The sequence below is a fragment of the Dromiciops gliroides genome, chromosome 6 (genome assembly GCF_019393635.1).
Source record: "Dromiciops gliroides isolate mDroGli1 chromosome 6, mDroGli1.pri, whole genome shotgun sequence".
NCBI lineage: Eukaryota > Metazoa > Chordata > Mammalia > Microbiotheria > Microbiotheriidae > Dromiciops > Dromiciops gliroides.
In genome coordinates, this window is record NC_057866.1 from 15334390 (window position 1) to 15347220 (window position 12831).

General features: G+C 42.0%; 1 protein-coding gene across 1 annotated transcript in view; it reads left to right on the top strand.

The window, feature by feature from the left end:
• Nucleotides 1–12829, top strand: part of LOC122730982 (oxysterol binding protein) — a 33384-nt gene extending 20555 nt beyond the window's left edge. Inside the window, exons 10-14 of the mRNA XM_043970651.1 lie at nucleotides 2828–2931; nucleotides 4096–4191; nucleotides 9037–9218; nucleotides 10170–10390; nucleotides 10477–12829. Of these exons, the coding sequence (XP_043826586.1) occupies nucleotides 2828–2931; nucleotides 4096–4191; nucleotides 9037–9218; nucleotides 10170–10390; nucleotides 10477–10619 (746 nt within the window). The 3' untranslated portion in view covers nucleotides 10620–12829. The remainder of the gene's footprint in view (nucleotides 1–2827; nucleotides 2932–4095; nucleotides 4192–9036; nucleotides 9219–10169; nucleotides 10391–10476) is intronic.
• The last annotated feature ends 2 nt before the right edge of the window (nucleotides 12830–12831 follow it).

Below are 12831 nucleotides of genomic sequence, written 5' to 3' on the forward strand. Positions count from 1 at the left end.
AGAAAAACAGGATATTGGGGAGGGGTTTATAACAGATTTCTCTGATAAAGGCCTTATTTCCTGAATATATAGGGAATTGTGCCAAATTAATAAAATGAAGAGCCATTCCCCAATTGATAAATGGTCAAAGGATGTGAACAGACAGTTTACCTATGAAGAAATCAAACCTATCTATAGTCACATGAAAAAATGCTATAAATTATTATTGATTATAGAAATGCAAATTAAAACAACTCTGAGATACTCTTTCACCTATCAGATTGGCTAACAACAGGAAAAACAAAAGATAAATGCTGAAAAGACTGTGGAAAAATAGTGATATCAGTGCACTGATAGTGGAGTTGTGAACTCTTTCATCCACTCTGTAGAACAGTTTGTAACTATACTATAAAAGAGCTATAAAAGTGTGCAATACTCTTTGACCAGCAATACCACTACTAGGTCTGTACCCTAAAGGGATTAAAAAAAAAAAAGGAAAAGGACCCATTTGCACAAAAATATCTATAGCAGCTCTTTTAGTGGTTGCAAAGAATTGGAAATTGAGAGGACACCCATCAGTGAATGACTGACCATGATTGTGATAGAATGCTATATGCTATAAGAAATGACGAATTGGGAGGCAGCTAGGTGGTGCAGTGGATAAAGCACTGGCCTTGGATTCAGGAGGACCTGAGTTCAAATCCAGCCTCAGACACTTGACACTTAACTAGCTGTGTGACCCTGGGCAAGTCACTTAACCCTCATTGCACTGCAAAAAAAAAAAAAAAAAAGACGAATTGGGGCGGGGTGGTTTCATAAACACCTCAGAAGACTTATGTGAACTGACGAAAAGTGAGCAGAACCAGGAGAACATTGTATACCATAACAGAAAAACTGTAATGATGGGAAAGACGATTCCAATACCTCCAGAGTGAGAACTGATGAACTGTAAGTGCAGATTCAAACATTTTTTGCTTTATGTTTTATTTTTTTGCTTTTTTGTTTGTTTTTGAAACATGGCTGATAATGAAAATGCTTTTTTGTGATCTTACATGTAGAATTGCTATATCCCTTGACTTCTCTATGGGTGGTGGAAGGGAGAGAAATTTGGAATTCAAAGTTTTGAGAAAATGAATGTTAATAAAATGGGGGTGGGGTGGGGTTAGGGGCAGCTAGGTGGCGCAGTGGATAGAGCATCAGCCCTGGAGTCAGGAGTACCTGAGTTCAAATCCAGTCTCAGACACTTAACCCTTACTAGCTGTGTGACCCTGGGCAAGTCACTTAACCCCAATTGCCTCACCAAAGAAAAAATAAAATAAAATAAAATAAAATGGCGGGGTTGAAGTACAGGAGGACACTAAAGGTTCCTTTCAACTCAAATTTATCAAACTGAATTTAGTTTTGGGACCTTGTACTTTAGAACTTGGGATGGCTAGTTGGCACAGTGGATAGACTGCCAGTCCTAAAATCGGAAAGACACTTCTTCCTGATTTCAAATCTAGCCTTAGATACTTTTTAGCTGTGTGATCTTTGGGCAAGTCACTTAACCCTGTTTGCCTTAGTTCCTCATATATAAAATGAGTTGGAGAAGAAAATGGCAAACCTCTCCATTATCTTTGCCAAGAAAATCCCAAACAGGGTCAGGAAGAGTCAGACAAGACTGAACAAACGCCACCACTCTAGAACTGCCCCTACATGTTTAGCCACACCGCCAACAGATGGCAGTAATATACCTTAGCCAGCAGGTCCAAGTCCAAAGTCCTCACTTCATGGCAAGAGATTGGTACTTTTCTGGTCCTCTTCTTTGCCCAGCTCCCACCTTTTCTTAACAGTTAGAAATAAATTACAGGGGGCAGCTAGATGGCGCAGTGGTTAAGCACCGGCCCTGGATTCAGGAGTACCTGAGTTCAAATCCGGCCTCAGACACTTGACACTTACTAGCTGTGTGACCCTGGGCAAGTCACTTTACCCCCGTTGCCTGCAAAAAAAAAAATTATAAAAAAAAAAGAAATAAATTACATAGGACGTCAGAAAACTGATTTTAGATCGGTGCCTTCCATTAACTGGTTGTGTGAGTAGAGAAAACCTTTTTCCCTCTGGGGTTTTCCATGTTATTTGGAAAGGGAGAAAGTTGGATTAGAGTATCTCAGAGGTCCCGTTTGGCTAGAAAGGAGGAGGAGAAGGAGGAGATGGTGATAAAGAGACAGCATGGTTTGTTCGTGGTCACATGCCAGGTTAGTGGCAGGGCTGGAATGAGAAGTTTTCTGTTATCTAGGATTCTTGTGCTCTTTCCACTGCTGTACACTGACTTCTTGATCTGTTAGATTTCATCTGGCCTCTTGCAGTACCTTTAACATTCAAAAGCAGAAATATCTATATAGAGGCAAGTTTTTTTTTAAAAAGTTAGGATCTCGGCCTCAGACACTTGACACTTACTAGCTGTGTGACCCTGGGCAAGTCACTTAACCCCCATTGCCACACCAAAAAAAAAAAAAGTTAGGATCCTTTCTTTAATTTCCATTTCTAATGTTGTGAAAAGTTTTCAGTCGAGATATTGTGTGTGTGTGTGTAATATATAGTTAAAAGATTTTTCAGCAGATTGTATTTCATTCAGTTAACCAGCATCTATTATGCATTTCTTGTGGAATTTCTATTTGCATGGTTGCTGGATAAAATTCATCATAATAGCAAGGTACCTGCCCACAAGACAATAACTCTATTAAAGAACAAATTAGAAAAGCACAAAACAACTTGTCAAAGGCAGGAAAATGGTCATATTTCCTTTCTATGATAGTATCGTGCCAATTGTCTAATATTTGGGTAGTTATCTGTGTGTCTCTCTCTCCAGGTAGCATCCATTGTATCTTCCATGCCACTGGCCACCACTACACTTGGAAAAAAGTCACCACGACGGTGCACAACATTATTGTGGGCAAATTGTGGATAGATCAGGTAAGCTAAGGTGCTCCCAGGGTTTCTAATGTTTAGAGGCCATTTGCTTAGGTGCAGCTTTGCAGAGATATGAAAGGTAAATGGAATTGGCCCACAAAAATTTGATTAGTTAATCTGTTACAGGTGCAAAGTAAATTAAAAAAAACCTTTGCTTATCTCGGATATGGGTAATAAATGGAACACACCTCAGAACTGGGAGGGAGGAATCCTGGGTTTGAATTTTGGTTCCATCACTAACTAGCATTATGACCTTGGAGAAATCACTTGATCCTTCTCAGTCTCTTGTTTACTTCTCTGTAAAACAAAAGGGTCAGACTAGCATGATCTTTAAAGTCCTTTCAGGTCTAACCCTAGTATGTGCTGATGATTACATTAGAACCCTATTCTAAAATTCATTCGTAAAGCAAATATTTATTGAAAATATACAGTAAGAAAAAACAAACAAACAAAAAGAAAGTATACAGTAAGCTAGAACACAGTCCAGGAGTACAAAGGTTTATGAGACGTGGTTCCTGTTGTTGATGAATGTACAGTCTAGGTGAGACAAGCTGTATAGACATGAAAGTTAAACAAAACATAAGCTATCAGAACAGGATATGCTATGAGGCAATATTTGATTCAGTGCTGTGTGTAAAGTCCATAAGAGAGACTTCACTGTGGGTTGTAATGATACGGGAAAGCTTCTAGGAGGAACAATCAATTTACTCAAGCTTGGCTTGAGACGGGTAGGATTTGGGTGAGTTGATAGGGTCTGAGTAAGCAAGGTGTGAAAGTGGAAAAGGAGTAAGGAAAGCATCTACTGGGATCAGTCGACAGTCTGGCTGGACGGGGGTGTAGGAGGAGGTTAAAAGGGGAGTGGGGAATATGTGTGGCAGGGGAGGTTGTTGTGAAAACAAATTTAGGAACCTCCGTTATTGCTTTAATATGGAAATCTTTGCCATAGGCCATATTCTGTCACTTAGGAGGTATGGATAGCCACTATAAGAGGAATGTTTGTTATGTTTCCCTTGTGTATAAAGGGCTCCAGCTTATCCCCAAAGTGATTTAGGTGGGAAACAGTCACTAATTCTGAAATGTGCGGGTTGAAGAATGAATGATAATCAAATTTATGGCCCAAGTACCTGAATCTCAGTAAAACCAACCCATATTTCCCCCCCTTCATAGTCTGGCGAGATCGACATTGTGAATCACAAGACAGGAGACAAGTGCAATCTCAAGTTTGTTCCTTACAGCTACTTTTCCCGAGATGTGGCCAGGAAGGTAAGAGAAAGTGAGAATCCGAATTATTCCGTGAGCTCTTGTGTGGATAACCTTTTCACCTGTGCCTTTGATGCCCTGTCTTCCTGTCTTTTCTGAAAACTTCTGAATTGATCATTTTCTCTTCCAGCCTTTCTCTCCAACCAGGTGTTCTTTTTCTATTTGAAACTGTTCTTTTCAAGGTCACCATTGGTTTGTCTTTTAATTTGACAAACCCAGTGGCTTCTTCTCAGTTCTTATCTGTAGGACTTGACATTAATGATCCTTGATTCTCTTTGGATCCATCTGCCTTCGGCCCTCAGATTGGAGGGCTAGAAGACAGAGCAAAGAGCTCCCAAAACCTCCATTTAAAGAGGGCTCCTGGGCATTACCCACTTAGGTGCTTTCCTGGGCACCTTCTCCCTCCTTCCCCTTTTGGCTTCCTTGTGTGTGTTGTCTGTCCTCATTAGATTATAAGCTCTTTGTGGGCAGGGACTTTTTTTCCGCAATATTTGTATCCCCGTCACTTAACACAATGCCTGACACATAGTAGGCAAGTATTAAGTGCTTTTTGACTGACTCTTTTTGGATTCTATCTCTCTCTTTTTTTTTTTTTTGCAGGGCAGTGAGGGTTAAGTGACTTGCCCAGGGTCACACAGCTAGTAAGTGTCAAGTGTCAGAAGCTAGCTTTGAACTCAGGTCCTCCTGAATCCAGGGCTGCTGCTTTATCCATTGTACCACCCAGCTGCCCCTGGATTCTATCTCTTAAGAAAGTTTATCCATGGGGCAGCTAGATGGCTCAGTGGTTAAAGCACCGACCCTGGATTCAGGAGGACCTGAGTTCAAATCTGGCCTCAGACACTTGACATTTACTAGCTGTGCGACCCTAGGCAAGTCATTTAACCCCCATTGCCTGCAAAACAAACAAACAAAACAAACAAGAAGAAAGCTTATCCATTCCTCTGATCTCAGGTGGCATTTCTGCACAGAGAATGACCTCTGTGCGTATGTATGTTCTAACATCATCTTGGGCTCTGGTTTCCTTTCCTGAGCTACTGTTCCCCATTTTTTTCTTTTTCTTTTTAAATTAAATTTTCTTTTCATTTATCAAACTCTTTTCCCCCTCATTCTTGCCTTCCCCAACCCCATATGTGGGGCAAAAGAAAGAAAAAACCCTTTTGTAATAGGTAGGCAAAACGAATTCTGAAATTAGTCTTGTCTGAAAACATGTATCTCATTCTACATAATAGTCCATCATCACTGTCAGGAGTTGGATAGCATTTCTAATCACTGGATCTCTGGAATCATGATTAATCATTGTGTTGATTGGAATTCTTAAGTTTTTCATAATTGTTTATGTTTATAATGTTGTTATTATAGTATAAATTGTCCTGGTTCTGTATCAGTTCATGCAAGTCTTTTCATATGCCATAAATTTTTTAAAAACTTTATTTATTTATTTATACGGGGCAATGAGGGTTAAGTGACTTTCCCAGGATCACACAGCAAGTGTTCAAGTGTCTGAGGTCAATTTGAACTCAGGTCCTTCTGAATCCAGGGCTGGTGCTCTATCCACTGTGCCACCTAGCTGCCCCCTCATATGCCATAATTTATTCAGCCATTCCTAATTGACGGGTATCCCCTTAATTTTTTATTCTTGCCAACACAGAAAGAGCTGCCTGCTCTAAATCTTTTTGTATGTATGGGATCTTTTCCTCTTTTTTTGGATCTCTTTAGGGTAGTAGTATTGCTGGGTAAAACACCATGCACAGTTTAATACCTTTTGGGCATAATTCCAATTTGCTTCCCAGAATGGCTGGATCAGTTCACAGTTCCTCTAACAGTGCATTGGTGTACCAGTTTTCCCATATATCCAACATTTGTTGTTTTCCTGTTATGTTAACTTTGTCAATCTGATAGGTATGAGGTGGTACCTCAGAGTTCTTTTAATGTACATTTCTCTAGTTATTAGTGATTTAGAGCATTTTTTGTTTGTTTGTTTTTGTTTTTAGTGAGGCAGTTGGAGGTTAAGTGACTTGCCCAGGGTCACACAGCTAGTAAGTGTTTTAAGTGTCTGAGATCAGATTTGAACTCAGGTACTCCTGACTCCAGGGCCAGTGCTCTATCCACTGTGCCACCTAGCCGCCCATAGAGCATTTTTTATCAGCTTGGATTTCTTCCCCTAAAATTGACTATTCATATCGTTTTGCCATTTATTAGTTGGCGAATGGCTTTTATTCTTATCTCAGCACTTAACACAATGCCTGGCCCATAGTAGGTGCTTAATAAATGCTTACTGCCTAACTAATTGACTAAATTAAAATTAATTCCATATATTGAGATCTTTATCAGACACTTATTGCAAAGATTTTTCTCTGTTAACTTCTTCCCTTCTAAGCTTCATTGAATTCATTTGTGCAAAAAGTTTTAAAATTTTATATAATCAGAACTGTTTGCTTTATCTTCTTTGATCTCTCTGTCCTTGTCTGATCATGAACTCTTTCTATAGCCATAGATCTGATGGGTAATTTCTTCTTGGTTCCTCTCATTTAATGTGTCCTTGTTTCTAAATGTCTGCTGAACAATTCTACCAGGATGTCCCATTGGGCTCAAGCTCAGCATGACTAAGTAAGTCACAATTTTCCTTTCAGAATTTATTCTCCCTCTTAACATAGCTGTTTCTGTAGATGACGTCTTCTTCCCAGTTACCCAGGCCCAGAACTTTGCTCATCTTTGAAACTTTTCTCTCCCTCATCCCTCATATTCAGTCACTTAGGTTCTGTTATTTCACTCCTGAAATAGCTCTTTCAGACCTCTCCTCTTTCTGCCATTCCTGACATCCCCATCATATTTGAAATACTTTGGTCCCCATTGTCACTTGTCTCCAGTTCATCCTTTGCACAACTACCAAATTAATCTTCCTAATGTACAGACCCAATATTGGTATTCTCTGTTGAAAACACTTCTGTTGCTTCCCACCGATTATGTAAAAAAATGCAGACTTCTTAACCTTCTGTTTTTATTCCCACACAGTCTGGCTTCAGCATGCATCTCCACATTTATTCTGTGGTGCTCCCTTCAGCAAAGCAGGACTTCCTGCTTCCTTATCTGATTGATTGATTGATTGATTGAGGGCTATGGGGGTTAAGTGACTTGCCCAGGGTCACACAGCTAGTAAGTGTCAAGTGTCTGAGGCCGAATTTGAACTCAGGTATTCCTGATTCCAGGGCTGGTGCTTTATCCACTGTGCCACCTAGCTGCCCCCTATCTTGTTTAAATGAAAGCTAGAGGGAATGGACTTTTATTGTTTTGTCTGTATCTTTATAAATGCATGTTGGGTTGGCTTGTTGGCCTTCTCTCTTGGTACTTTTCTGAACTCTCTCCCTCAGGGCTGAATTGATACAATTCCTTCCCTTTTTCTCAGTCTTCTTTGCAATATATGCTGATGAAATGTTTTTTATTCTTCTATGACCCCCTCCCTAACTCCCTTGCACATGATGTTTCCTTCTCCCCACCCCACTGAAGTGATTCCCCCTTCTCACTTTATCCTATGAATCATTATAATAGAATACGCCATCTTGCATTTTGGTTATTTGTTTAAGTGTCTGATCTTAAACAGTGTAAGTTTTGTGAGATCTGCAGTGAAGTCCGAGTTATATTTGTCCTTATATTCTTTTCTTTCTTTCTTTTTTTTTTTTTTAGTGAGGCAATTGGGGTTAAGTGACTTGCCCAGGGTCACACAGCTAGTAAGTGTTAAGTGTCTGAGGTCGGATTTGAACTCAGGTCCTCCTGACTCCAGGGCCAGTGCTCTATCCACTGCACCATCTAGCTGCCCTTGTCCTTATATTCTTGACTATCTGAGCTATACCGAGTAATAAAAAACCATTTCAAGGATACATGAACTTAATTTTTTTTTAATAATGTTTTTTAGCATAGTCGGTTTCCATTGTAATCTTCTGTGTCTTGTTTTGTGCATTTCACAGCATGATTCTGAGAGCAGGTCTGTGAGTCCCCCAAGATGCCCAGGGGGTCCGTGATACAGAAAAGGGGAAAATCCCTGGTCTAGGATTTAAAGAGAAATAGTGGGGGGAAGGGAAGGGGAGAATTTGAATGAAAGAGCAATAACTTTTCCAGACTTTAATACTATGAAGCAGTAATTATCAAAACTGGTACTGGCAGAAAAATAAAAAACAGAATGGATCTGTAGAACAGACTAGATAAAGTATCAGAAACAACTGAACTAAATAACAGGGTTTGATAAACCCAAAAACATATATCACTTGGTGAAGAACTCCTTGTTGAACAAGAGCTGAGAAGACTGGAAAACAGTTTGGTAGAAATGAGGCTACACTAACATCTTATCCCAAATCAGCTCAAAATGGATGTGACCTGAGCCAAACAGTCATAGCATAAAAATAAATAAGAAAATCAGATCACTTACCTTTTTCAGTTCAGGTTAACAGTTGAATTCTTAAATAAGGGGTAGAGGTGATCACAAAAGATAATTTCTATTGAAAAGCTTTTGCACAAACAAAATCAGTGCAGCTAAACTAAGAGAGACAGTCACTTAGGGGAAAATCTTTGCAATATGTGGTTAGATACTTAATTTGATGTTATTGAATTAAATACCATTATAGTGAAAGATCTTTGTATCATTAAAAAAAATGCCAACCCCCATTTAACCTGAATATTGCTATGGTTATTGTGACCCACTAATTTCAAGTCATATTCTCTATTATAGAATAACTTGTACTGGTCTGTGCAGTTTACTATAATGGTCCTATGACTGTTCTTCCTTGTGAATTTAGAAAACATTCATTATTGAACCCAAGAGTGACTTCTCTGTGCCCCTACTGTCCATCTTTGTAGGTTACAGGGGAAGTCACAGACCCATCAGGAAAAGTCCACTTTGCCCTCCTGGGAACCTGGGATGAAAAAATGGATTATTTCCAAGTTATCCCTAGCAATGGAGACAATGGGGGTGACGGTCGGCAAAGAAGCCACGAATTAGAGGAGAGCAGAGTCACGCTCTGGAAAAGGAACCCACTCCCGTGAGTATGCTGCCTAAATGCTGTTCTGGCTAGTGAGGCACTGATCCTAGAGAGTGGGTACAGCTTTCTGGCCTACTTTCCTCCTTAAATATCAAGAGAAAGAGGCTGAGCAAATAAAAAAGGTGACCAAAAAAGGTTTTCATCTTATTTGAATTTGTCTGGTGTCTTTCCTAAAAGAAAACAAAATGTCATCATGACGTCTTGGCCACCTCTACTATGCATATGGGGTTGATGCTTTCTTTTTTTTTTTTTTGCAGGGCAATTGGGGTTAAGTGACTTGCCCAGGGTCACACAGCTAGTAAGTGTTAAGTGTCTGAGGTCAAATTTGAACTCAGGTCCTCCTGACTCCAGGGTCGGTGCTCTATCCACTGCGCCATCTAGCTGCCCCCGGGTTGATGCTTTCTAAAATCAATTTGGTGGTCATGCTGGTTCAGGGAGGGGAAGGCACAAGGTGATAATGGGGAGCCAGGATTTTCAGTCATCTCAAGGAGGAAGTCACCTAGCCCTTGGTTCATGATTGCCTCTAAGCAAGACTGGACAGTTCAAGGACAAATATGGTACAAGTCTTTAGTACTGTAAACATTTAGTAGGGTTCTGGCCTGGAATTGTAGAGAGGGGCTCGAAGTGGAGAAAGTCACCTCATGGGACAGAACTTGGCCCCTCACTCCCAGAAGTTTGCGTGCCCTGATTCAGAAAGACTAGGCCTTAACCCCAATTGCCTCACCAAAAAAAAAAAAAAAAAAGAAATCACTTGCTTCCTGATCAGTAGAGGTTTCTATAATGCAGAAAGACTAGGCCAAGGGACAGTTGTATTCTCATCTTTGGAGGTGCATGACTGGGTTTTGGAGTCTTTCATGGCTTTTCTTTTCTTGGCCTTTCTGCAGTGCCCTTACTTCTCTCTAATGGAATCTTGCCCCTGATGTCACCTTGTCTTTCTCCCCCTCACCCTAGGAAGAATGCAGAGAACATGTACTACTTCTCTGAACTTGCCCTAACTCTCAATGCCTGGGAGAGTGGCACAGCCCCCACAGACAGCCGCCTGAGGCCTGACCAGAGACTGATGGAAAATGGACGCTGGGATGAGGCCAACGCGGAGAAGCAGCGCCTAGAGGAGAAGCAGCGTCTTTCCAGGAAGAAGAGGGAAGCCGAGGCTGTGAAAGCCAGTGAGGACGGTGAGAAGAGGCACCGCTGCATCTTGGCAGCAGCGTCGGGGCCGGCTGGTACTTCACTAACTCCATCTTCTCTCTCCTTCTCATAGGCACTCCATATGATCCTTACAAGGCACTGTGGTTTGAAAGGAAAAAGGACCCTGTTACCAAGGAGTTAACCCATATTTATAGAGGTGGATACTGGGAAAGTAAAGAAAAACAGGACTGGAGCTCATGCCCTGACATTTTCTGAAATGGCAGGAAGCAGAAGGAGGAGGATCAGAGGGGAAGAGGATGAAGATTGGGAGAGGAAGCCGGCGGCCATTGGGACTCCCTCACCTCGTGCTTTCCTCAAGGTTGTCTTTCCTAACCAATCATTTGTTCCAAAGCAATCACCAGGAGCAGAAGCCCTGGGGGTGGTAATGGATTGGCTGCCTTAGCTGATTGAACCTGACATTGATGTATGTACTAGATACCCATGTTTGTAAGGGAGAGGTGGGGTGGCTGGGAGTTAGCATTACTTCGTACCTGTGGGTCTCTATCTCTGACTCTTCCTCCTCCCTTTTACCCCATTTACAATGATGCCACCTCTAGTCCCATCCTAGCAAGAGTATCTCACTCAGCCAAGAGACAAGTGTGGTGAGTATGCGGATTAGAGGTATCTTGGTGCTGCCAAGAGCAAGCTCTGATATTAGATGTTCCTTTTAAAAAAAAAAATGCAAGTGAGAATCTCTCTGAGCAGCATCTGTAATGGCTGCAGTTGGGGTTCAGGTAGCCCTTTTTAATAAGAGTTCTGAAAGGCAGGGTAAGTTTTAGAGGCCGGGAGGCATGCCACACCTCCCTGAGAGCGGACTGCAAGATGGGAGTATCTAGTGCAAGAGTTGACTTGTAAGTAGAATGGGAGCAGCCGCAGAAGCTCCTTTCTTGTTGGGAGTTTGTCTTCATCCATGGAAAGCTCCCCATGATGACTCTCCGTCTTTTGGGCTACGTAGCAGCCAGCTGCCCCTTCAACCGCCGGGAAGAGCGGGGCTGATCATCACCGATTAGAGTCCTTGTACCTTTGGGGGCTGCTCGGACTTCTGCAGCTGAGAACTTTTCCTGAGAAGATGAGAAGGGTCAGAGCAAGATGTCCAGCCATTCTGCTCTCCGCATCACTCCTCACCCCTGCCCCAATGGCCTTCTGTGCTTCAGCTTTCTCTCCTGGCAGTAGGTCGCCACGGGCTCGGTGTTCCATTGTGGAGCAGAACTTGACCTGTTTCCCACGTAGTTCAGATGGGAGTGATGGGGCAAATGATCTAGAAGAAGTCTTTCCACCAACTGTCTGAAGCCCCATGGACTGGAGCCACCTCTTGAATAATTTGTTAAATATCTGTATATTATATATATGTAGAGAAAAATCTAATTTTTCTGTTTTGATTTTCCTCCCAGTAAGAATCTTGTGTTTGGTTTTTTTTTTTTTCAATCCAGCCCACCCTGGGACTCTGCATTGAGCATATATTGGTGTCGATTTCATGTTCATTTTTCCACCTCAGATGAGGCAGGAAGATTTTAAAGCTGGTCAGGATCATGTGTGGGCTGTTAGGGAACAGGGGGAGGTTCTTGTGACTCATTTCATGAGGTGTCCATAATCTCTGAACACTAGTAAATACCCTTATTGCCCTGCTCTCCAAATTGAAATCCCTCACCCCTCCTCCCCTGCTTGCAAGTTGTGCAGCTGGGAGGCCCCAGGCATGGGAAGAAGACCGAGACGAGGTCCCCAAAGCACTCCATGGGGGTGTGGGAGATCTGCCGCTGTTCTGTCTTGCCTTCCTTCCCTGTGGTGTTTTATTTTGTGTCTTTTGTCTCCCCCAGGAAACCCTCTGAAGCCTTTCTCTTCCTTCTCTCATCCAATAGCACCCACCCCTGGTTGAGGATCACACTGAGGTGCCTTCCTTGTATGCTTTTGTTGGTGTTTTTGATTCTGTTCCTTAACAAATGAGCCTCAGCCAGTGGGGTTATTGGCTGGGGAGGCTTGGGGAGAACGGTGTGTAGTATAGGTCATTCATTCCAGAGGAAATAGACTTTGTGCTGGCTCCAGGATTTCCCTTGCTTCCTTCCCAGCTTTGACGGGCAGAACAGAAGGGTGCTTGGGGGACTTCCTCCAACATGCCCCACTCCCAGAGCAGGGAAAGGTCCTATATAGGAGATGGATCAAGGAAGTGGTTTGAGCAGAAGGCTTCAGAGTGGGCAGTCCTCAGCTACACCAGCCCCATGGCCCACCCTCTCTTCCCCTGCTGCCTGTGTTCTATTTCCAGGTTTGGTACCACATCAGAACTCGATTCCTGCCAGTGGGAGAGGCTTCAAATCCTACAGGTGGAATAAAGGCAGATTTAAAACAAAACAAAACTATAATTATATTTTTGGGTTTTTTTGCATTATTGCTTTTTTCCAAGAAAACGACTAAATTAAATAATTTTTAAAAAGTC